General features: G+C 41.4%; 1 protein-coding gene across 2 annotated transcripts in view; it reads right to left on the bottom strand.

Annotated features, from left to right (window-relative positions):
• The window catches only part of LOC121878549 (importin-11-like), a 98,328-nt gene that overhangs the window by 7,035 nt on the left and 65,676 nt on the right, over positions 1 to 25,617 (bottom strand). For both annotated transcript variants that reach the window (XM_042384852.1, XM_042384853.1), the window contains 3 exons: positions 19,034 to 19,299; positions 7,414 to 7,678; positions 4,996 to 5,232 (listed from right to left, as the gene is read on the bottom strand). In XM_042384852.1, the coding sequence (XP_042240786.1) occupies positions 4,996 to 5,232; positions 7,414 to 7,678; positions 19,034 to 19,299 (768 nt within the window). The remainder of the gene's footprint in view (positions 1 to 4,995; positions 5,233 to 7,413; positions 7,679 to 19,033; positions 19,300 to 25,617) is intronic.

The following is a 25,617-nucleotide window of genomic DNA, read 5'->3' as shown; positions in this document are numbered from 1 at the left end:
GTAAATGCTCAGTCACACTGTATCCATTCCTAATTATTTATTACTTTTACTGTACTGTATCCATTCTCATTATTTATTACGTTTAGTGTACTGTATTTCATTGTAGATTTTTATTTTTATTTTTTTTTAACAAATTTGATTTTTTTTTTTACCTATGTCGGACTTACGACCTGGATTTGGGTCCCTAACCCCGTCGTAAGTCGGGGAGCACCTGTATATATACGTACAGTAGGGTGTGACCGTTGCCCTCCTAAAATAAAAAAATGGTCCTACAATGCTGTTCAAAGTTTTATTGTTGTGTATTTATCTAGTAAACACCCCTGTAAATTTTCTTGGAGATCGGTGCATGTTTCAGCTAGCACCGTCGGCTTTACAAAATAACAAGGAATATTATTATCTAATGAACAAATTTAGTGGAATTTCTTTTATTAGACTTATAAGTTATACTAACACCAAGCAAATGATCGATCATATCAATCTTAATACCCCTAAAACAATATTATAGATCAGTACAAAATACAATAAACCCAATAATTGCATTTCTCAGTTCAAGACCCATTTCTCTCAACCGGTGTACAATGAAGAAAAGAAATACTACTACCCCGCAATGCCTGGAGTGTTTGAGGAGCGCCAGCAGGAGATGGCTGACTTCTTCCGTGAATCTCTAGCCCAACCATTTACATGTGGCGACTACAAGGAGCTGGTAGAGCTTTGTCTGCTGCTTGTAACTAAAAGATCCGAGCCAGTGAACTTCACGATGGTCTACCCCGGCACACTTCACAAAGCAAGGTGGATGGCTAAACTGCTCTATACCCTCAAGATTGTTCTTTTGTCAGGCCAGATCAAAGAGCAGTTTCCCAAAGCCGAGGTTGTGACTAAAAGTCAAATCAGCAAGTTAGAACGGTTTGCTGTGTTCACAGTCGCTGTTTATGTCCCATGGTGGATTGTTTGCCCCGTTCCAGCAAGTGCGCCACTGAATGACTCGAATTTGGTCAAAACCTTGGCTGAATTTGCCCCATATGATGCCACAATAGTTGACAAAGCATGTGTGGCACTCGGTAGACACACTTGGTACCTAACTGAGGAGTTGGCTGCACTGGCTTTGTTCTCGTCCCAAGTACAAGAAAGGACAAAAGAGGAGATGAGGAAGGCCCTTCTTTGCCATGAAGGCACTGAAGTTACTGAGAGAGTGGGGCTCAATCATGGGGACTATGGAAAGCCATATCTTCCCCCTGTCCCATAAAGTGGCACTGCCCTGGTGGACCTAATTGGGCCTGACTCAAGCCTGTTCTTCACCATTTTAGGCATGCCGCCCTATCAGTTTCTCCACAGTCCAGCCAGTGAATGGGCGGATCATGACGACTACCTGAACATGAAACTGGTGGTGGACAAGCTTCAGGTCGTCAATAAGGCTGCAGAGTGTGGTGTAAAACTTTGCCATGACTTTCTTAATGTTGCCAGGGATCAGGAGCGCTTTCAAGAAGTCCTTCAAGTAGTTGAAAATGACAGACTCCGTGTTCCTAATTAGCGCAAATGATCATCTGTTTCCGAACAGAAATCATGGTTTCTTGCTCTAGAGAAATAATACCTTGTGAATATATGATAAAACCCCTTAATGTACCATGAGAGAATAAGAATGATTAACTTTTTTGTGTTCGTGATAATAGCTTTTAATTAAGACAGGCAAATGATTTGTGTTAATATCCCTTATGATGGTAGTGTAATCTCATATATAGGCGCGTATGCCGTATAAGCAAAATCGCTATTTTTAAATTGCTGCTCACTCAAATATGCATGAATCTTCAAAAAATTGCACGTGGGTATTTTTTATGTCGATATGCAACACCAAAATTTTGAACAGCATTGTAGGACAAAGTTGGGGCAACGGTCACGCCCTAACGTACAGTGGTCCCTCGATTAATAAACACAATTGGTTCCACAGAGTCGGTTGTTAACCGAAAATTTCGTTAACTGAATCTATTATTTCAATGGGATATTGGGTAATTGGTTCCAACTCACAGAAAAAGCATACAGTCGACCCTCGTTAATTCGGACCCCTTTAATCCGGATATCGGAAAAATCAGACGAAATCTGAACGAAGCGAGGGACTGTCCGTGTCAAATTTCTGCGGTCTTGTTGCGCGTGAGTCCGCCAGTCATTGTTGACCTAGCGCCATATTCGAGTATCAGTGATGCGTTGCCCTGCAATTTTCATTGATATTTCAGTGATTAGGCATCTTTCAGCCTTGTATTTTACATCATGTCTTCAAAGGGGAGTAATACGCTGAAGAGGAAGTATGTGACCCTTTCTGTGAACCAGAAACTGGAACTTATAAGGAAGTTAGAGGCTGGTGCGTCGGTGTCTAGAGTTTGTGACGAGTATGGTGTTAAAAAGCAAACAGTTTTGGACATAAGCAAGGCTAAGGACAAACTCATTGCATTTTCTTTGAAATATAATGTTGATGCAACTTCTAAATCATCATCTGTTGGTGCAAGGAAGAGTATGAGAGTGGCAAAAGATACCAGAAAATCTGAGAAAATGGCGAGAAAACCACTCCAAGCCTTTCTGCTCCGGAACTGGGAACAAAGGTTCACCCGAGTTATGAAAGATTGCATCATGTTTAGCCACGTCCTCACATGGTTGGTGCGTGGGTGGGAATACCAACTGCTTGGGTAATGCTGGATTTTCTGCTCATGGTCTATTTATAATTACTGTGTAAACAAATATTTCCTTAGATGTACATACAATATTAAAAAAGTAAAATAATAAAGTAATAAATAAATGTACCTCCGAGCTGTGCTAACGAGGTGGCTTGTCAGGTGGTGAGGTGACAGCACACACATTAACAGCACTACTAAACCATTGTCTTATAACATTAGACTTCATAATTTCTATTTTAAAATTAATTGATACATGATGGCTCGACTTGGTTACTTTTGCACTTAGACAACTGATCAGTGAATAAACCAGGGCATATGGAGATGCTTTATATACTAGTGATGTCCTGAAGCATCACAACTGACACCACAATGCATATATTATCACAACCTTTTCTCAAATGTACTAAGTCAATTTCAATTTTTTTTTATGTCTAGTGCAAACTATGGGATGTTTATACCCAAACTAATTGCCATTGTGCACAAATTCCAGCAATGCAAGTTATATTCTGCTCAGTCAAGTCAGTAGCATTTTATAAGCAAAAACTTTAAACTCCCTGTCTTTTATAATCATGAGTCCCTGACAACTAAGCATTAGTCTCTCCTCCTGGCTGTCAACACTCCCACCTCCCCCTACCCCCAGCCAGCAGAGGAGGTGAGATGGCAGACTTGACTTAGCAGGATATAACTTGCATTGGTGGAATCCTTGCAAGATAGCAATTAATTTGAGGATAAACATCTCATAGTTTGCATAAAAAAATTAAATTTTAGTTCTTTAGCTTAGAACATTTGAGTACAAAGTACAGTAATATGTTGCTCAAAATTATGACTTTTTCACAGGAAAAAGTCTGTATAACTAGTCCCAGTGGTCAGGATATTATGATATCGAATGTTACAAAGTATTTCAAATAAATTCTTTGTTTAGTTCTGTACATAGAGACTGGTGTTGTGGAGACCCTCAGAAAGGTTCACCTGCCTCTGTCATTCTTACTGGGCAAAATATTGTTTATTTGTTATTTATTAATTAGTAAAGATATGTTACTGCAATAATTTGAGCTAAAAAAAACTAACCTAACCTTTCTGACATCCGAGACGCATCTGGCCCCAAGGATTTCGGATAAGGGATTGTCAACCTGTATAAAACTGGGTTGGATGTGAAGGTCAAAGAAACTATAATGTGCTTAATTTACAGGGTGAACAACTTGTGGGAGACCTTCTGACACAAGGAAAACATTACAAAACACCTTGCTGACTCTAGGCCCATGAGGCACCAGCATGTAATAGATGCTAATGGAGGATAAACAAAGTACTAATGCATTCACAGTAAAATTATCATATAACTATCCTTATTTGTTTTGATGGTCTAATAAACTTATGATCATTTTCTCCAAGTTTACCTTATTAGTTTACACTATTAAAAAATTATTACTTTCACAATGAATGCCTTGGAAAGCCTAAAATAGTGGTTGAGGGGTATATGAGATGGGACCTGGGATTCTGTATCTGTGAGTATAAACGTAAAATGGCATTGGTCTTTACCAAATGTGTGATGAATAGAATGCACATAAGCATATGAAAATGACCTCATCTGCAAATTTGGTAAGAAGCTTCTACACCATCCTCGACACCGGCTCCTACTACCACCTGAGATCCCTAGTCCGAGAATTGCTGTTCGACACCACAACCGCATCCAGCCCATACGTGTACGAACTGATCACTATAAGAACAGCCCAGTCCCAACCATTGTAAAAATTATCAATAACTTGTAATAAACCAGTGTATTCACTCCCAGTAAACACTACTCCTTGCACTGCCACTATGTTGAAATGAACTGTAGTTTGAGCTTTTCCCCATCTAGTTATTATATGTCTTATTTGTGTCACTTATGTTACTTGTATATTATTTGTAATTCGAAACCCATTCCCCAAATATGTAAATGTATATTTTCAGCCTTCTGGCTGCCAAGCTCTTTCAATAAACCGTTAATTATTATTATTATTATTATTATTATTATTATTATTATTACAATATATGAACAATTGAATGAGCTTCGTAATATGACTTATGTAAATACACGTCATATTACGGAGCTCCAAAATGGTGTAACTGCCAACTCCAAGGTTCACCAGGCCTGCCAACCCTCTGTGATGTAAACAAATAGGTGCATCGAATGTCTCAATCTTTCCGCGTACTGTGTTCGTCAAATGTGAAGAAGAATTTAATTCCTTGCCTGTACTTGTCCATCTTACTTAACTTAATCCCAGAATGTCCCACAGCAACCTGTCATCTCCCTGCAAACATATACACTTCTCTATACAGAAAAAAAATTATTCCTCACCAGTTTGTCCTGTGTCGAGTCTTCCATTGTCACATCAAAAATGACTTCAGCAACAGCAGTAATAGCAGGTGGCCAAACTTTGAGAACTGGAGGCCAACCAGAACCACACAGGTGTGCAAGACCGAGGCCACACAGCTTTCTTCGTTCCTCTGGAGATACTAAAGCTAGTTTATCGGCCCACACACTTACAACACGTTCCAATACTTCCTCTGGTTGTTTGCTCTCACCAGTAGCAGCCTGAAATAGTAAAGCATATGTAAAACAGATAATTCCTACCAATCTCTCCTTAGCAAACTTGCATCTTTTGGTCATCCAAATTCCTCAGTTTCTTGGATCTTCAACTTTCTCTAAATAAAACATCACATTAATGCAATCGAAATGGTTCATGACCAGACTACAATAAGTTCCATATATTTTGTAAAGTTGCCATTAAAAACACTTGTAAAAGGAAACAATATGAAATGTTTTGACAAAATATTTACCAGTGCCATCAAAATACATTTCCTACAGTACGGTACAGAATTTTTTCTGTAATTCGTACTCGGAAAAAATATCATACCATAATTTTGTACCGTACCAGAAAAATGTTTTTGTACAGTACCAGCATGATATAATAGTGTACTGTAATTTTGTACATTATGTTGTACCTCATAAAAGAAATAAATCTGAGGAAAGGTTAAATGAAAAAAGGGACACCAAAGGTGTCTCCAATAAATACGAAATTGAGATATATAGTTGGGTCAAAGTATGCACATTCATAGTAAGCTACCCTGCTTATACGTGTCTGACATCTGAACCGCCCTTACGCTTGGGTCTCTCTCGTGTGAGCCAACCCACCCAGTCTCTCTTGCCAGAATCAATCTTATTTACCATATCTTAACCTCATATTCATACATACATATTTTCATCTCTCTCTTGCACCATGAACATCTCCCAGGTCTTTTTGCTCATTAAGTTTTTCTTTATTGGTGAATTTTACCACAATCATAGATCCTAAGAGGAAATTTAGTAGCAGTGCTCGTGATGATGAGAGTGAGATTGATTGATTGTGGTACAGTAATTACATCCCTGGCGATGCAACAGCTGAGGTTATGTGCCACCAAATTAAACTAAAACCTTTGAAGGTTAAAACCAAGTACAGGAAAGCCTCTAATAACGACAGTTCTGCTAACGATGATTCGTATTTAACCCCTAAGCCCCGGTTGACGTTCTGCAACACACACACACACACCAACAACCATGTCACCATCAACCATACCAAGACCATGGTTATGCACATCAACCTCTCCTCCGACATTGTCCCACCTCCTTCCATTACTCTAGGTCCGAACACACTCCAGGTTGTAGATTCCACGAAGCTCCTCGGCGTCACCATAGACAACAAACTAAATTGGAAACCACACGTCAGTGAAGTTGTCAAGTCCTCCAGTTTCCGTCTCCACCTCCTCCGCCACGACTCAGTCCCTCGGAGTTCCTGCACGAGCTCCTCAGTGTTTACACATCATTCATACTTCCCAAGCTCACCTATGCCTCCCCTACCTGGTCTTCCTCCTTAAATGCCACACAGCGTAAACACCTAGAAAAAGTGCAAAAGAGGGCATGCAAGATTATTCTCTCCCCTTCCTACTCCACATATCAAGAAGCGCTCAACACACTGACCCTTTCGACTCTCACTGACCATCACCACGACCTCATCTGCAAATTTGGTAGAAGCTTCTACACCATCCTCGACACCGGCTCCTACTACTACCTGAGATCCCTAGCCTGAGAATTGCTGTTCGACACCACAACCCCATCCAGCCCATACGTGCACGAACTGATCGGTATAAGAACAGCCCAGTCCCAACCATTGTAAAAATTATCAGTAACTTGTAATAAACCAGTGTATTCACTCCCAGTAAATACTACTTCTTGCACTGTCACTATGTTGAAATGCACTGTAGTTTGAGCTTTCCCCATCTATAGTTATTATATGTCTTATTTATTGTCACTTATATTTACTTGTATATTATTTGTAATTCGAAACCCATTCCCCAAATATGCTTGGCTGTATATTTTCAGCTTCTGGCTGCCAAGCTCTTTCAATAAACCATTAATCCATGCGCCTCTACATACTACCTACTTGCTTACACACATACTTGCTTGCATACTTTACCTGCCTTGTACGCACACACGCCGCAACACCTTTTACACATAGAGGCTCTCACCAATAACGACTTCCACAATAACGTTTTCAGTACATATCTTCATGGGCAATAATAATAATAATAATAATAATAATAATAATAATAATAATAATAATAATAATAATAATAATAATAATAATAATAATAATAATTAATAATAATATACTACAAATACTTATTCAAATTAAGCTTGTGTTCAACTTAAAAGCATAAATAATTTAATTACACTAACCTGATTAATAGCCCAAGTAAAGATGTGTTCTGCATACAGTACTAATCTAGCCACCAGAGAGAGGTACATAGATATAATCATTGGGTACTGATCTCCTTCAGCAACTACTTTGATTAGGCCAGGAAGTAATGGTTGTATCAGAGATGCGCCCTCGGTAGGAAGTACTCGCAGCATCATTTCCACTGCTCGCAACACCAAAACCATACCTTCACTCTTCATATCTGTTAACATTGAGCTGAAGGTCTCAATCAAACGACTGCCATACCTGATAAAAAGAAAAAAAAAGGTTTTCAGCTAGGAGAAGAAAGCTCAAAACAAAATGTAATTACCGTATATTATGGCATAGAAGACAAACTTTTTTGTCTGAAGAATGGCAAAAAAACAAAAAAAAAACAAGGCCAGCATCTTATATGTGAAGTTCCAGTCGCCCATAAGCTAATGATTCCCCCTGTTGCTATCTCCAGTAGGCTAAAGAATACCTAACCCAACTCCAGAATTAAAAATATGTTATTGCTTACTTAAACACTGTGGGATCTTGCTGCTGTCTGTAACTGGCAAGATTATCCCCCCAGTCCTCCAAAACAGACTTCTTCCTGAGGTGAAAAACTTCCTCCCAGAATCTCAATGTGGCTTTAGACCATCACGTGGCACCACTGACATGATCTTTGCTGCCCGCCAGATACAGGAAAAGAGCAGAGAACAGCGTCATGAACCTGTACATGGCTTTCATCGACCTAACCAAGGCCTTTGACTCGGTCAACAGGGAAGCCCTCTGGTGGACCCTCAGCCGTTTTGGCTGCCCACCAAAATTCATCGCCATTGTGAGGCAACTCCACGAAGGCATGAACGGCACAATGAGAGACATTCTGAGTTCTTCCCCATCGAAACAGGAGTTAAACAAGGGTGTGTACTGGCACCAACTCTCTTCCATTTTCTTGGCTGCCTTCCTTACTCGTGCCAGTGCCAATTTAGCCGGTAGGATGGACATCGAATGCTGGGTGAAAGGGGGTCTTTTCAACATAAGACGACTCCAGGCAGGAACAAAGGTGTCGGCAGCTTCCATTACTGAACTTCAGTATGAAGATGACCTCACCCATTTTGCTCACACAGAACACGACCTACAGGAGATTCTGAAGACCTACGCAAATGCGTATGCACATTTCGGCCTTGGGGTGAATGCAAGTAAGACTCAGATTCTCTTTCAACATGCCCCTGGTTCACACACACCTCCACCAGCTTAACAGTACTACCCTCTCTAATGTTACCCACTTTCGGTATCTCGGCTCCCACCTGTCCACCACTGCAGATATTGATGAAGAGATTCAACGTCGGAACAGATGTACATCTCGAGCCTTAGGCAAATTCCGAAACCGTGTCTTCAGCTGTAGGGAGCTGAAATTATCTACAAAGCTGCACGTATATGGAGCAGTGGTCCTCCCCACCCTGCTATATGGCAGTGAGACATGGGTCACATACAAGAGGCACCTCAAGGCACTTTTAAACTTTCACCAATGTAGTCTACGTTCCATCCTCCGAGTTCGCTGGGAAGACAAGAGAATAAATGCCAGTATTCTTGCTGACACCAACTGTAGGAGCATCGAGGCTACCATTATCCACGAACAACTACGCTGCACTGGCCATGTTACCCGCATGGACGACAGTAGACTGCCAAAGCAGCTACTTTACAGTCACCTAACAAATAGTAAATGTAACGCCAGCGGGCAATTGAAAAGGTATAAGGATAGTCTTAAGACAAACCTGAAAAAGTGCCAAATCGACCCCCTCACCTGGGAGTTGATTACCCCACATCTTAACGCTTGGAGGAGCACCACATGAGAAGGTGTCAATACTTTCGAGTTAGCCCGACTGTAAACTGAGACAGACAAGCGCCAACGGCGGAAAGATGCTGCTACCGCCCCTCCCGCACTAGATGCAGCCCTCCATACGTGCAACATCTGTGAACAACTTTGCCGGTGCCATATCTGCCTCTTTAGTCACCTCATAACTCACCAACCTAGGTGACATCCTTAATAACTCACATCATTGTAACAAAGTGTTTTATCAACGCAGTAAAACTCCAAATCTTACGATCATGAGGATCTCTGACAGCCCGTCTACAGCAAATGGACAGTTTAAAAAAGCCGGAAACAAGAGAGAGCTTTATGACGATCAATCCATAAAGCCTTGAGAATCGAGCAGGGATAAACGCGAGAACTTCCCCTCCTTGAGACCAGCCACTAATAAGCTATCACCTATGAGGTTTCCTAACCCTGCCAATAACTCAGTACTGCACCTCTACCTGTCGTTGATAAACATCCTCAAACTTGATAGAACTTTCCACTTCTTCTCTCAGGAATGCCCTCCCAGTACCGGTCAATACGTAATTCATTGGTTTGTAGCACTTGTGAGTCGTTGCCACCCCCATATATAATTTTCATAGAACTTCCTTTTTACACCTCAGTGACCCTGAGTTTACTGTTCCTTAATCAGTATCATGTCCCCCACAATAATGATGCTAGTGTCATTCCTTGAGTCTGTGCTTCGTCGTATGTATTTACACCCCCCTTTACCCATGGTGTCGTCATAATACTCCTCATATAGAGCCCTGATGCCTTTCTAAAACTCACTGGGTTACACCAGCCCCCAACTGTAACTATTACATTCTAGCTCTCGAGGTTTAGTTCTAGTCTCCCTACTACACTGTTCACCTCCTTGATTCGCCCTTCTTATCAAATGACCCTTCATCTAGATACCTTTTTAGATCAGTGTTTATCTTCTATTGCCCTGAATTTGATGTACTTGGGTTCTGTGAGACCAAACTCACTATGATATTGAACATTTGTATAACATTCCTAATTATAAGACACTCGTCAACCGTCCTGACTTACAGTGGTGGTGTAAGCCCTATATGTTGATATCCAAGTATAACACTTCTGTGAGATGATTTAAGGTTCAGGAGAATTACCCAGGGAGTGTGTTTTAATTAGATACATAACGACACCTGAAATATCCTGAAGTAGGGAGTAATCTGAAGACCCCCACACTAATATGAGAATTTTTCTTGATAAGTTTCAGACTTATCACTATCAACAACTTCAGAGAGGAAACGTTGCTACATTACAGGAAATTTCAGCCTTGATCTGTAAGGCTCAAAGCCCTACTCCATATTTAAGACCCCTTCTTGCTACCTGTCATTCAAACTCTTCTTCAACACCATAACCAAACTCACTGATAAATTGTCACCTCTGCCACTGTGATGGGTCATTATCTGGAACTAACAACACTCCTAACAATCTTGCAAATTGGAATTATTTATAACAAATATCTCAGATCATTTCCCAGTTTTGCCATGTATAAAAACAGCCACAGACCTGAAGGTCTAGTAGAGTCTCAATACAATACAGAGACTACTGCACAGACAACCTGCTCCTTTAACAAAGAAACCATTCTTCTTTGGGATCTTACATCTTCTTGTCAACAGCTTCATCATAACTTACCATAAAAGCAACTTTATTGAAACTGCTTGCTTTTTTTGATAAGCCGCTTTATGAACTAAAATCAAACTGTATCCATTTCCAAGCCCTCTCCGCAAGCGAAAGTAAGATGATGATAAAAACACAAACTCCAAAGGTTACAAGACTAGAACTTTTCGGTGATGTTTGCGAGGTATCAAAATAAAGTATCAAGCAGTTAGAAATGCCAGGCGTAACTATTATACAAATAAGCTCCAGTCAGCATCAAGGACCCGGTAAGAAAACCTGGAATGTGTCATAAATTCTATTCAGAACAGGAACACTCGGCCTTGGACCCCACTCAGCACTACGATAAAAACCGATTTGAGACCTTCCCTCAGCTACTAACCACTTCAATGAATATTACTTTATTTAATGTTGGCAGTGCTTAGAGAGAGCATTCCACAGTCACCATTAGAATTTGGAGCCTACCTGCAAAACAGACCTTAACAAACTGAATTGTTCTTATCACTGTCACAGCAAATACAATTTACCACCATAAAATATCCAAGATGTGCAGGCGAACCATCTTGTCATCGTAAAAGTAGCCAGTGTACTTGACACACCTGATGTGGGGTGATGGTGTGGGTGATGTAAGGTGAGGGTGGTGATGGTGGATGATGTAGGGTGAGGGTGGTGATGGTGTGGGTGATGTGGGGTGAGGGTGGTGATGGTGTGGGTGATGAGGTGAGGGTAGGATGGTGTGGGTGATGTAGGGTGAGGGTGGATGATGTAGGGTGAGGGGTGAAGTGGGGTGAGGGTGGTGATGGTGTGGGTGATGTAGGGGTGAGGGTGGTGATGGTGGGGATAAAGTGATGGTGTGGGTGATGTGGGAGGTGGTGATGGTGTGGGTGATGGGGTGAGGGTGGTGATGGTGGGTGATGTGGGGTGAGGGCAGATGGTGTGGGTGATGTAGGGGGTGGGTGAGGGGTGAGGGTGGTGGATGGTGTGGGTGATGGGAGGGTAAGAGGGTGGTGAGGTAGGGAGATGTGGGGTGAGGGTGAGGGCAGGATGGTGTGGGTGATGTGGGGGTGAGGGTGGTGATGGTGTGGGTGGGGATGTAGGGTGAGGGAGGTGGGTGATGTGGGGTGAGGTGGTGATGAAGTGTGGGTGATGGGGTGAGGGTGGGGATGGTGTGTGATGTGGGTAAGGTGGTGATGTGGGTGAGGGGGTGGTGATGTGTGTAGAGGTGGGGAGATGGGTGGGTGATGGAGGATGGTGGGTGATGGGTGGGTGATGTGGGGTGAGGGGCATGATGGTGTGGTGATGGGGTGAGGGTGGTGATGGTGTGGGTGATGGAGGTGGAGGGTGGTGGTGGGTGATGGGGGTGAGGGTGGTGATGGTGTGGGTGATGGGAAGAGGGTGGTGATGGTGTGGGTGATGTGGGGTGAAGGTGGTGATGGTGAGGGTGATGTGGGGTGAGGGAGGAGATGGTGGATGATGTAGGGTGAGGGTGGTGATGGTGGGTGATGGGAGTGATGGTGGGTGATGTGGGGTGAGGGTGGTGATGGTGGGTGATGGGGTGAGGTGGTGATGGTGTGGGTGATGGGGTGAGGGTGATAGGGGTGATGTGGGGTGAGGGTGGTGATGGTGTGGGGATGGGGTGGTGGGTGGTGATGGTGGGTGATGTGGGTGAGGGTGGTGATGGTGGGTGATGTGGGGTGAGGTGGTGATGGTGTGGGTGATGGGGTGAGGGTGGTGATGGGGGTGTGATATGTGTTTGTGATGTAGTAATGATGTGGGTGGTGTGTGTGTGTAGCACAGTGGGTAGTGAGCTGAGTGTTGGTGGAGGAAGCAACTTTGGGGGATGAGGGTCTATGGTCAGCCTGTTCTCACACAAGTGAACTAATTGTGATAGGAAGATGAATTTGATACCATAATGATCCTTAATAAATTCTCTACAAGACTCTTCCAATAAGATATCCTTAAATGAAATATTTTGTTATGATAAAACGATGGGAATTCCATTCTTTTATCGAAAAAAACGTCAGAAATGTTGATACCGGAGTCAGTAAAATCAGTTCTAATTTCGTTAAGACACACCATTTTCTATCAAAATAATCCTGTGTGTTACAACTTGTTGAGCTGTAGTTATTAACGCAAACACCACTATACAATATTGTTCATACTGTAAACATAATTATGTACAGTACAGTAAACTACTGTATATATTGTACTCACCAGCAGATCCTGTCATCTTTAGCCTACAATAGGCAGACACTTCACTAAGCTGACTGTATTGAATTGAAACAGTTTATTTAGCCAGAAAAATACAGATACAGAGTGGATAATAATAACAATATTAACATGACTGAGCCAGTTGAGAACCTGAGCTCTTTGAGGCACCTGATATATACTATACATTTATCTCAAGGAAGTATTATGTAACATTTAGTATCATCTGGAATAGTACAATAGCATGGTGGTAATAAGAACATCTCATAATGTTACCACGGTTATCACTTCAATGTCTTAACACTTGTGATGAAGGTTGAGAGGGAGATTATTGGGTCATGTTACTAACCTGACCTGATGCAATGTCAGGTCACCCACTGTTGGGTGGAGGATTAGTGGGTCTTATGACCTGAAGATGTCTTAATTTGATACCATAATGATCCTGAATAAATCTTTCTTTTTGAGGTGTTTTCAATACAGTATATCATTAAATGACAAACCAAATAACAAGGTAAAAATAAGTATTTTACTGTATATGAAGGTTACTGGTATTAATAAGCTCAGATTATTAGTTTCTATCCCCAAGGGTCTCTTTGACCATCAGTCTCTAATGTACAGAACTAAACAAAGAATTTATTTGAAATACTCTAACATTCAATGCCATAATATCCTGACCACTGGGACTAGTTATACAGACTTTTCCCCATGAAAATGCATACCAATTTTGAGCAACATATTATAGCATATGTACTTCAATATACAGAAGTTAAGGACTAAAAAAATTTCTCTTGTACAAAATAAGAGATGTTTATACTCAAATTAATTGCTATCTTACAAGATTCCAGCAATGCAAGTTATATTCTGCTTAGTCAAGTCTGTGACATTTTATAAGATAAAAACTTTAATCCTAAAAACCATCCCCTTAACATTATCACCCACCACCATCGCCTCCCTGCTGGCTGGGAGGAAGAGGGGAGAGGGAGGTGGGGTGTTGACAGACAGGAGGGGAGATTAATGCATACTCAAGGATTATAAAAGGCGGGGAGTTTAAGTTTTTTGCTTATAAAATGTCACTGACTTAGCATAATATATTTGCATTAACAATTCTACTGAATAGCAGTATTCAATCTCATCCATAGTCTTGCAGTCAATATTTTTAATTAACTTAATACATTTGAGGTTGCTCAGCAGTTGTAGTTGCAGTTGCAAAGCTTTGTGACATCACTAGTGTATAATGCATCTCCATATGCCCTGGTTTATTCACTGATCAGTTGTCTAAGTGCAAAAGTAGCCAAATCAAGCCATCATGTATCAATTAATTTTAAAATATAAATTATAAAGTAAAATGTTATAAGACAATGGTTTAGTAGTGCTGTTAATGTGTGTGTTGTGTAAGTGTCTTGGCATGTCACCTCACCACCTGAAGCAGTTGATGTTTCCCACCCTCGCACTAACCATGTGAGGACGTGGCTAAACGTGATGCAGGCTTTCATAATGCTGGGAACCCTTGTCCCCAGGCCCTGAGCAGAAAGGTTTGGAGTGATTTTCTCAAAGTTCTCTCAGATTTTCCGGTAATTGCTCATTATTTCATAATCGACATTTGCTCCCAGACCCAAAAAGAACAATTTGGACAGAATTTCCAGATTCTTTTTTTCCAGAAAATGATCCAATATTCAATCTCGGAATTTATTCCCAAACCCAGAATTTAGGGAATTTTCCGGAAAAATTCTGAGAAAATTTAAATTCCGGCTATTGGAGAGTCCTGAGTTTGAGGGATTCCGGCTAACAGAGATATTACTGTATTTTTCTTTCTTTATTTCTAAGCCACATTTGAGTATTTTGGTTTTCACTTTGGCATAAAGAAAATGGTTTTACTAGGGTGGACTATAATACCTTTAGTGATATAAATTACAGGTAAATTTACATACAGTACTGAGACTTGAGTTATGCATAGTAAAACAATTATTTTTATTATAATTTATTCTTTAATTTGTATAAGACCAAATGACAGTACTGTATACATAAGTGCTGTACTGTTTACTGTTGATTAAGCATTTCCACTCCATCCCCTGCATCACTTAGCATGCCCCTGCGTCACCTACCATGTATAGTCACCTACCATGCATCTGTGTCACCCACATGCCTCTCCATCCACCTACCATATCTGTGTCACCTACCATGCCCCTCTGCATCACCATGCCTCTGCATCACCTACCATGCCTCTGCATCACCTACCATGCCTCTGTGTCACCTACCACATCTTTGTCACCTGCCATGCCTCTCGTCACCTGCCATGCCTCTAGTGCCTGCCATGCCTCTCGTCACCTGCCATGCCTCTCGTCACCTGCAATGCCTCTGTCACCTGTCATGCTCTGTGTCACCTACCATGCCCTCTATGTCACCTACCTGCTTCATGTCCCTACATGCCTCTACGTCACCTACCATGCCTGTGTCACCTACCATGCCTCTGTGTCACCTACCATGCCTCTGTGTCACCTACATGCCTCCATGTCACCTACATGCCTCTATGTCACCTACCATATCTTTGTCACCCACCATGCCTCCTATGTCACCTACCATATCTTTGTCACCTACCATGCCTCTGTCACGACCATGCCTCTGTGTCACCTACCATATCTCGTCCCTCCACCATGCCTCTGTCCGGACCAACCACCTCTGTGTCACCTACCATATCTGTGTCACACCATGCCTCCTGTGTCACCTACCATGCCTGTGTACCTACCATGCCTCTGCATCATCTACCATCCTCTGCATCATCTACCATGCCTCTGCATCATCTACCATGCCTCTGCATCACCTACCATGCCTCTGCATCACCTACCATGCCTCTGCATCACCTACCATGCCTCTGCATCACCTACCATATCTTTGTCACCTGCCATGCCTCTCGTCACCATGCCCCTGCGTCACCTACCATGCCCCCTGCGTCACCTACCATATCTGTGTCACCTACCATGCCTGTGTCACCTACCATGCCTGTGTCACCTACCATGCCTCTGTGTCACCTACCATGCCTGTGTCACCTACCATGCATCTGTGTCAGCTACTACGATGTTTCATTCTTTGCCTGCAGTGCTGGTAAGTGTTTCTTTTTGAAAATTAGTAATAATTTTTTCTTGTATTTTGTAGAGAGGGGAGAGGGTGCCACTGTAAGTCAAAATTCGAGATAATTCGGAGAGGCCAGAGCCCCTTGCCGAGTTAACAAGGTTTTACTGTATCACCTCAATGCTCTAATGTGACTCAGAAATACAGAAAATATAATATAAAACCATAATATATAAAAATGAAGAGTGGGGAGCAAGCTGTTTGTGAGAAGTCGGGTGTTGGACTCAACGTCAGGTGGAGGTTGGGTGGGGGATTAGTGGTCTTGCATTACTGACCTTCTGATGGAATGTCAGGTCACCTTTTCTTGGGTGGGGGATTAGTGGGTCTCATGACCTGAAGATTGTGAAAAGTATAAGTATAAATGAGCAAAGTTGTATCTCTTCAATATTACATAACATTTTAAAATGCTGAGTGAGAAAGCAGAAGGGTGTGGGTGATTAGAGAGGTGGAGTGGATAGGAGTATAACATGCACCGGTGTGCCAAGTGTTAAGCTCCTCAACAGCTGATCTTTTAATTCACCTACATGCAGTCACACAACAAGGCCCTCACTGGATGCTTGTTGTCTTAATTCCTGTGTGTGTGTGTGCGTGTGTGTGCGCGCGCATGTGTGTGAGTGTGTCAAACATTAAAACAAATAGTGTTGAGCTTGCCAGGCATATTGTAGGATTTAAAGAAGTTGATGAATGTTCAGGAGTCAGGTCATGAAACCAATTAATCCCCCACCCAAGAAAGGGTGACTTGACATTCCATGAGGTCATTAATATGAGACCACTAATCCCCCCATCCCAACCACCTGACATTGCATCAGGCCAGGTCAGTTACACAAGATCCACTCATCCCCCACAGCTCTATGGGAGTGGAAAATAACAGTCTTTGTTCTAACACACAGCTTCAATCATGCCCATATCCTATAAATTTTTAATTTTTGAATATATTTATTGATTCAAACTTTTAGATAAACTATTCTGGATTATTATAGTAAAGATATTAGGTTTCTAACTTAAGTGGAACTGTATTTACGGATTCCAGTAGTTTAGACTCAAGGAAAACATCCCCAGCACTCAGAAACGTTCTGGGGATGTGGGCTAGTGTCTGTGTGTGCAAGATGTCTAGTTTAGACACTCGGAAACTTTTCCCAGTAACCAGAAAAGGTTCCGGGGATAAGGAATTTTTCCAGGTTTGAGAAAGTCGTTTTGTTACCCAGAAATCTCTCCTCCCCATAAGTGTTCTGTACCAATTGTTCCCACTAACGGGGATATCACTGTATATTGATTATTTTTTGTGGCAGCCAAGGTATGACCAGGTGTAAAAAGTGAACAGAAAATGAACCAATAATCGAAGACGAAAATTAGGAAGTTGTTGAGTATTAAAATACAGTATTCTGAACTCAATTAATTCGCATTTTTCTGTTCGAGTGTCCCAGAGCCTCTTTTTTGTCAAATTAACGTGGGTTTAGTGAACCTAATGAGTATATTTAATAATAAAATATGGTCCTGCTGATTTTATCTTCCTTTACCATCCAATCTTAATCAATGGTGTTGTGACCTAGTTGAGACATACTTTTATATTACAGTAATCGTGTCACTCATTGTCAACTATATACCCATTATATCATCCATTATAGGGATCAAGCTAAGGTTATGTGCAGTAGACCCTATGATACAGCCATTATCACAGAGGATGATAAAGCATTCTCATATGAACCATATTATCCCCCACATTCATACTTAGTATACTGACTACCATTCTGAGGGGCAATACAGCTTGGAGAATTCTGATATTATCGTTGCAAACCCAAGCCACCAAGACACACACTCTCCACTGTCTCTTCTGTATTGTAAAGATTTTGTCATGATTATCTAATAAAGTCAAATAATGTAGAACTTGATTGGATTAATTGTTTCATGAATTTATTAAACAAAACAATAACATCCTTTCCCAGACTTTAGAAAGAAATGGAAGTATCAGAGCTCGAATGTTGAACTGCTTTGGTGCTCTTTTGTGTGTTGGGGGCGATGGCTGGACAACGACCCGCTGTCCAGTAAGGCTGGGGCCAGACATACACCCTCCACCTAGACTGCATCATGGACTTTGGTCTGGGATTGTACATGGTTTTATTTGTATTTTATTTTTTAACAACATACACGAGTAAAGTTGGATTTACGAAGAAGCCTTGGGAAAGTAACTCATTCGTAAGTAGAGGAGCACCTGTTATTCATTCCGGAACATAGCCAGTTTTTGGAGCGTTATGGAAAAGAGGATGCGGGATAAACTGTCCCATACCTGTGCTAAAATTTCTCTTTCACCCAGCCTTAACAAGACATCCCAGTACTTTGTTACAAAAGGCTAAATCCCATAATAAAGAAGCAAAAGGCAGGTACACTATTACCTCACCTGACCTACCTTATTGGTTGAACTATATCATTGTTGTTAAACAATCATACACCTACTGCACAAAACAATGGATAATGTAACAAAACCCAGAAACCTCCTTTAATTTATCTTCTTGACTGAACTAAATCATTATTGTTTAATACTAATAATTTAGACAAATATATGATAAAAATATAACTACAGAAACATTAATTGTGCATATCATAAGTGTATGCTATTCATCATAATACAGACAAAGGTAGAGCAATTATTATTCTGCATTATGGAGGCTTATTGCATGTATTCCCCACACTTCAAAAAATACAGAAGGATCCAATGATTAAAAAGTAAATGGAGCATCTCTGTGTAAATAATGTTTTGCTACTCTGTCAATACAAATACATCTACAAGGTTATCTAAATATATTCCTTACTTTGACAGAAATTGTTGTGGGCAGAGCACAGTATAAGCTGTTGTAATTTGTAGGCACAGTCTCAGATTTTCTGATGATAACTCCAGCAGTGGCAACATATTATCAAAAAGCTGCAGGAGAGCATCATGAGGATTTGCTGTATTTTCTAAAGTGGTCAGCCAAAGCAGTAAACCATCTTCCAGAAGGTACACATGACAGTCTTCAGTAACATCTGTTGATATGCGCACAATGTTGATCAGGAACTCATGTAGGCCTTCACTTTTGCGCTGTAAATGAAGGGAAATTATGGGAATAATCTGCTTGAATTTACCTGCAACTTGAGATAAGAATTTGATTGGTAATACAAGTACTTACAGTATTTATTCAAACTTTATTTTGCAATACACAAAAAAAAGTTAAAATAAATTATCGAAGCACGAACACACAACAGATGTAGGAAAAAATAGGGGAATCATATAATATTAAAAAAGTAAATAACAATACAGTGGTCTCCACAAGTCTTGATTTTCAGTAACAAATTGTCTTGAAATGAAAAATAGGAGACAGTGACTGTGTGGTGACCCATAGGCCATCACCAATGCAGATTGATGATGACACCGCTTGCCAGAGCTTAATAACATCTGCAATGGTTCAAGGCAAGTACAGTTGGGGACTTTTTCAACTGTTACAGTCAGCATTGTCAATCCACCTTCTCTGTATGGTATGAACCCCGAGAGAATCGACTTCTAAATGCAAAGCATACACGAGTGAAGGAGAGAGGTGGTTCAGGGGATCAGTATGTGAGTGGGTGGTGGGTGTTCAGGGCTAGAGGATGGGAGAGGTTTATGGAATATCTACAGATCCCCAAACTGTTGGTTATTAAACAAACGGAACTTAAGAGCCTTAATTGACAATGCAACGGCGCTCAACCCTAACCACCTCCTTGTCATGGGAAACTTTAACTATGGCGACATTGACTGGAGAAATGAAACCATGCCAAATGACCTGGATAACCTCACTACTCTTTTGGTAGAAACTCAGACAATTTTCTATTCCAACATGTTAAAGATCCAACTCATTATTGAGGGAAGTGTATGTATATTATGTATGTTGTATGTATATTATGTATGTCGTATGTATATTATGTATGTACTCTATTTATATACATTACTTATTTAGCTAGCAGCGTGTGGCAATGTATTTTTCATGTCACCACACGCTTAGATAATGTGCCTGGCGACATCTGGAAGCTGCTAATGTATCACTTGCCACATGTCGCCTGAGAGGTCAGGTGACCCGTAGAGAGAGGTCAGTTGACCCATAGAGAGGTCAGTTGACCCATAGAGAGAGTAGGGAGTACCGGCTCTTGTGTCGCACCTCTGTACTTCCAGCAAATAGAACCTACAAAAACTCTACAGGTGTTTGTGTTCACTCCTGTAGTTAGAATTGAGTACCCAGAACATGTACAGGGAGCAAACACCCAAACCACTGGACCTCATCATAACAAACGAGGAAGATATGGTGGTAAAACTGGAGCACCTGGCCCCCATTGGCACCAGTCACCAAGTAACGTGGTCCTTCAGATTTAACTGTTACTTGGCTCATGACGAAACCAGGCCAAGGCTAAAATATTACAAGGGTAATTATGACAGGATGAGGGAGGAGATGAAGGGTATCACTGGCCTGACTCATTAAGATATAAGAACACAGACACTATGCTGGATATCATAGCCAATAAAGTGAACCATTTGATCAATAAATATATATACCAAGACCAAACCCAATGCCTCCAGGAAAAAAAGGAGGCCACTACACATGAACCATGTGGAGGTTGACAAAGTTAAAAAGAAAACTCAGAAATTCAAGATGTGGGCTAGGAGAAATGATGAGCAGGACAGGTGGATATATGCCAGATCCAGGAACCAAGAAAAGTCAGAGTGTAGAAGGGCTGAAAAAGAGTTCCAGAGGCAGAGTGAAACAAGGTCAAGTCAATCCCAAAGGTGTTTTACCAATACACAAAGTCGAAATTAAATGCATGAGTAGGTGTATTGGACCTGAGGCTTGAAGATGGTAGTCATGCAGATTCTGACTAGGACAAAGCAAAGGTGGTGAACAGCTTCTTATCCTTGGTGTTCACAAGGGAGGATGCGAACAATCTCTCTGCATTTGAGGACAAACAGTTTGACAGTTAACCCAAATCGAGTTCTCAGAAGAGGGGATAAGAAATAAATTGTGAAAGCTGACATGGTGCATCCCAGAGTGCTAAGAGAGTTGTGCAACAAGCTTGCGGAGCCCCTGAAGTTCTATTCTATAAATGCCTGGATGAGCAAAAGGGCCTCAGTGATTGGAAAATGGCTTATGTGAGTCCTATATTGAAGAAGGGCGACCATCACTCAATGAATAATTATAGACCAGCATAGTATGTAAAGTACTTGAGAGTATTATAAGAGATGCCATGATGGAACATCTGCTACGAAACAACCTTGTAAAGGATTGCCAGCATGGTTTTATGCCGGGATGCTCCTGCCAACACAATTACTCAAGGTACTGGCTGTTTGGACCCAAATTCTGGAAAAGGGTAGCAATATCGACAATATATACAGCAAACCCTCGATAACTCAGCATTTGTTAACTCGGAATTTCATATAACTTTTTTCCTAAAAAAAAAAATGAATTCCATTAATTTCCAACATCTATCTCAGTTATTGGTTATACATTGTCATAACCAATCAGTCATTACCTTTAGTAATAATAAGATAGGATCACAGATACGGGCAGATAATTGCACTTACATTTATTTATCAAGCTTCCATACAATGATTTACAATTTCCATGGATATATGATTCACTCACGTTCACGCTGTAATAAGATTAATCTTCTAAAACAGGGAATTTTCAACTTGGGGACACATGTGATTACTCTACTGTGGTATGACTTAACAGAGCCTTAATTCTTCAAGTGATACATTTACTGCCAGCCTGGATTGCTTTTGTTACAACCAGGCTTCATCACAAGAACTTCTTTCCACGGCCATAACAACAAAAGGTACTCTTGGGTTACCACACATTGTCTCGCGTCACTGACAGTCACTGTAGACGGGTGTCGTGCAGGAGAACTCTGTAAGCGTGAATTAATTAACCATTTACTGTAGGTTTGATAGGCCAGCCTGGTTAACACGCAGATCTTGTGTCGTGTCGACGACGGTTCACAGACGGAGTGGCGGTGGAGGACTCTGTGTGGTGTGGTGTCCCGCCCCCTTTCAGGAGGGAGAGGATGGAGACGACGTCTTAACTATGCCATGGTCCAGGGGATACTACTTAAAATGAGGTTTTTGGGTGTGAAGCGATGAACAGTACAACACTGTTTCACTGCCCACCCCCCTAAAGGTTGGCTAACATACACTAATGAAAAATACATGTCCCAGTTATGCCTCGCCGGGTGTCTTATCTCTAGTAAAACAAACTTTGGAGTTGGTTGCGTGGGTAAGCCTAACGCAACCCATGACAATGAGTGAGGACAGAGTACACCCTCACCTTGGGGGTCCTCAGCGACAGAGGGACCCGGTTCCACATCAGCCGGCTGATGGAATCCTTCTCTTCACCACCGGGGAAGTTCATTCGACATTGCAGAGCGTGTCTAGGACCTGACCTATGTGTGGGAGTGTCCATATGTTCCGGTCAACTCGAACCTCCACGCATCTGACGACTCTTCAAATGTTATGTAAACCTTTTCACACCTCTCTACATTTAAGAACATAACACGACACCTGTACCACCTAAACAATGTCTACATACCCTACACTACACAACACGTTGCTGTAACATAAATGTAGCGTGTTACGCTTAGCATGAACTATTGCTCGGGAATTGTCACCCTCGCCTCGGAGTTTTCCTCCAGCCTGAAAATCTAAAGTAAATGTTGAGGTTTTCCCTCAGTGGCGATGGCGACTACATCCCGTTGCAGTGTTAGTGTCACACACACACCACAGTGTGAATGTTGAATTGTGTGTCTGGGCTAGGCATTCTCTTGATTGTATACAGGTGCTGAAATTTTTATTCTCCGAAGAAAATTTTTTCTTAGTAGGGGCGATTGTCATGGGTTGCGTTAGGCTTACCCACGCAGCCAACTCCAAAGTTTGTTTTACTAGAGATAAGACGCCCGGCGAGGCATAACTGGGACATGTATTTTTCTTTAGTGTATGTTAGGTTGGGTCATCTTACCCTATGACCTGACTACGGACAGCTGCTGTGCTTAGAGATGGCATGGTTGATTTTTTTTTATTAAGAAGATTAGTAAGGGTCACTGCCTTATGACCGGAACATTGTGGACACCTGCTGTCCTCTAGGGACTTGATCTCACTCTCCTCTACTGTACATATTTGCCTTATCAAGTATTTCCCCTTAGTCGGTACTCACCCCTGAAGATGTGAATTACACGAAAGAGCTTAGGAACTTCGTGTTTTCTTGTGGTTATCAGCATATACTTGGATCACGCGCACCTACAGTGATTTACTTGCACAGTATGTATGTTGTTGTCAATAGTAAGAGAAACAATTGAGACCCTGCAGTTGTGTGTAAATGAGGCAAAAAGTCAGATCAGCAACCTGGGACTTGGTCACAATTTTTGTGGTGCCATATGGCAGCAGGGTCTACCATTAGACAACACATTATGCTTCCAATATCTTCCCGGGCGGTAGTACCTCCCTGTTTGGTAGCTGCCGACTACCTACTTCTATTATTAGAGTTTACTGATATAATAGTGAGTAACACTCTCAGCCTTGCACGAAGCCACTGTGGCATCGAACATAAAAGGCAAAAAACTCACGCTCAGCCTCGCACATCCAATGGGCCACATTTTCAAATAACTCAAAAACTATTCAGTGAAACTGACTGAACTTTGGACGCCATTTGACAGACGTCGTTTTCTTTGTGTGAGCCTTATAACCTTCCCAGAGATGGTCTTGATCATTGTGTGCATGGCAGCGCCATTAGAGCAAGAGGAGGGTGTGCCGCTCGACCCTTCAATTATCCACGAGATTTTGTGTTATATTATTTTTCCTTATTCCACAATATTCTACATGCTTTGTTCTTTATTTTCGTTTGTAGTACATATCAATGAACACCATAATACAAGCAAAATTTGAATGGAAATTGAGATGTAACCAAACATTTTCAACTTGTATAGTACAGTAGGTCGGGATATATCGTGACTTTATATAACTTTTATTTTATATTGTGGCTACCAAAATTACTGACATTTTCCAATATATAGCAATAAATTCTTCTATTTCGCGAGGGAAATCTGGCAGGAAATATTTCAAATGTAATGCCATGGCAAACAAATGCGTTATTTGCTCACCAGAAGCACCACTGTGGCTGCTCACCCATGCATTCACGCTCGCCCCGGTCAGTCTTTCTGAGTGAGTGACGAGTAAGCAGCCGACTGCTGCAGATTACGACTTGGTGAGTGGAAATGGGTTGCTAGTGACGTGAAAAGTGAAGTGAACAAAATGGAAAGCTTCATGGAAAAGATTTAATACTGTAACTAATAGTTTTGGTTTGTTCGTTTACAGGGTATGTAGGTGTGGGATTGTCAAGTGAGGGTGGCAGTGTGGCGTCTGCTGCCGAGTCTGGTGTTCCTTGATATTGAAACAGTCTGTTGTTCCCGAGTCTAGTGTTCATTGGTGCTTTAGTTAGTAAGAAAATAAACTCGTTAAGTCAAGCTTAGTCACTTTTTTTGGCCTCCAGAACCTAACCTATTTTCCCCATTGATTACATGTAATTATATATTGAGATTTAGTTTATAGCCTAGTAGTACCCAAGTTAACCTTCACACAGTGAGGTCCCAGGTACCCAGTGATAGCTGCCCGAGAGACCCAACAACAACCAGCGATGTGTTAATCCGTCTACGATAGGAAGGCCTGGGACCACACCTCACTCATGTAACACCATCTGTGAGGGAATTACTACACCATGTGAGGTCCCTCATAACACCATCTGTGAGGGAATTACTACACCACATCAGGCTCCTCATAACACCACCTGTGAGGGAACTACTACTCCACGTGATGCCCCTCATAACACCATCTGTGAGGGAGTTACTACACTACATGTCTGCTGTTCAACACCTCAGCTCACATGATCTACATGACCTCCACTGTAAACTTAATCTGTATGTTCACTGTATGTTCCTTTACCTTTGTCTAATGAAGGCTTTTATTAAACCACCAATGTATGTAATAAATCATATCTGTCCAATGTATATTTTCAGCCTTCGGACTGCAGAACTTTTTCAATAATCCGTTAATTATTATTATTATTATATCCCGACCATACTGTACTAAAAAAAAAGTGGCTTCAATTTCAAGACTTTTAATTTTTTTATGGTTTCATACAATTTTTCAGACAATTTTATGCTATAAGAGACCCCATTACAATTAATAAAACAATTCCAAGGCAGTGAAATGAGAAAAAATAAATAAATAACCAAAAAAGATTCAAAGATTTTTCGGCAAAAGTCTCCGAGGCCAAGTGTAAGTTTTCATGCACGTATGTGTCTCAGGCTCCAAAGCTGAGAGGGTTAATCCTGGCATTGTAGCCAGGTT

This window comes from Homarus americanus, unplaced genomic scaffold (genome assembly GCF_018991925.1).
Source record: "Homarus americanus isolate GMGI-L3 unplaced genomic scaffold, GMGI_Hamer_2.0 scaffold41027, whole genome shotgun sequence".
In the NCBI taxonomy this organism is placed as follows: domain Eukaryota; kingdom Metazoa; phylum Arthropoda; class Malacostraca; order Decapoda; family Nephropidae; genus Homarus; species Homarus americanus.
This window is presented reverse-complemented; position numbering and strand designations above follow the sequence as displayed.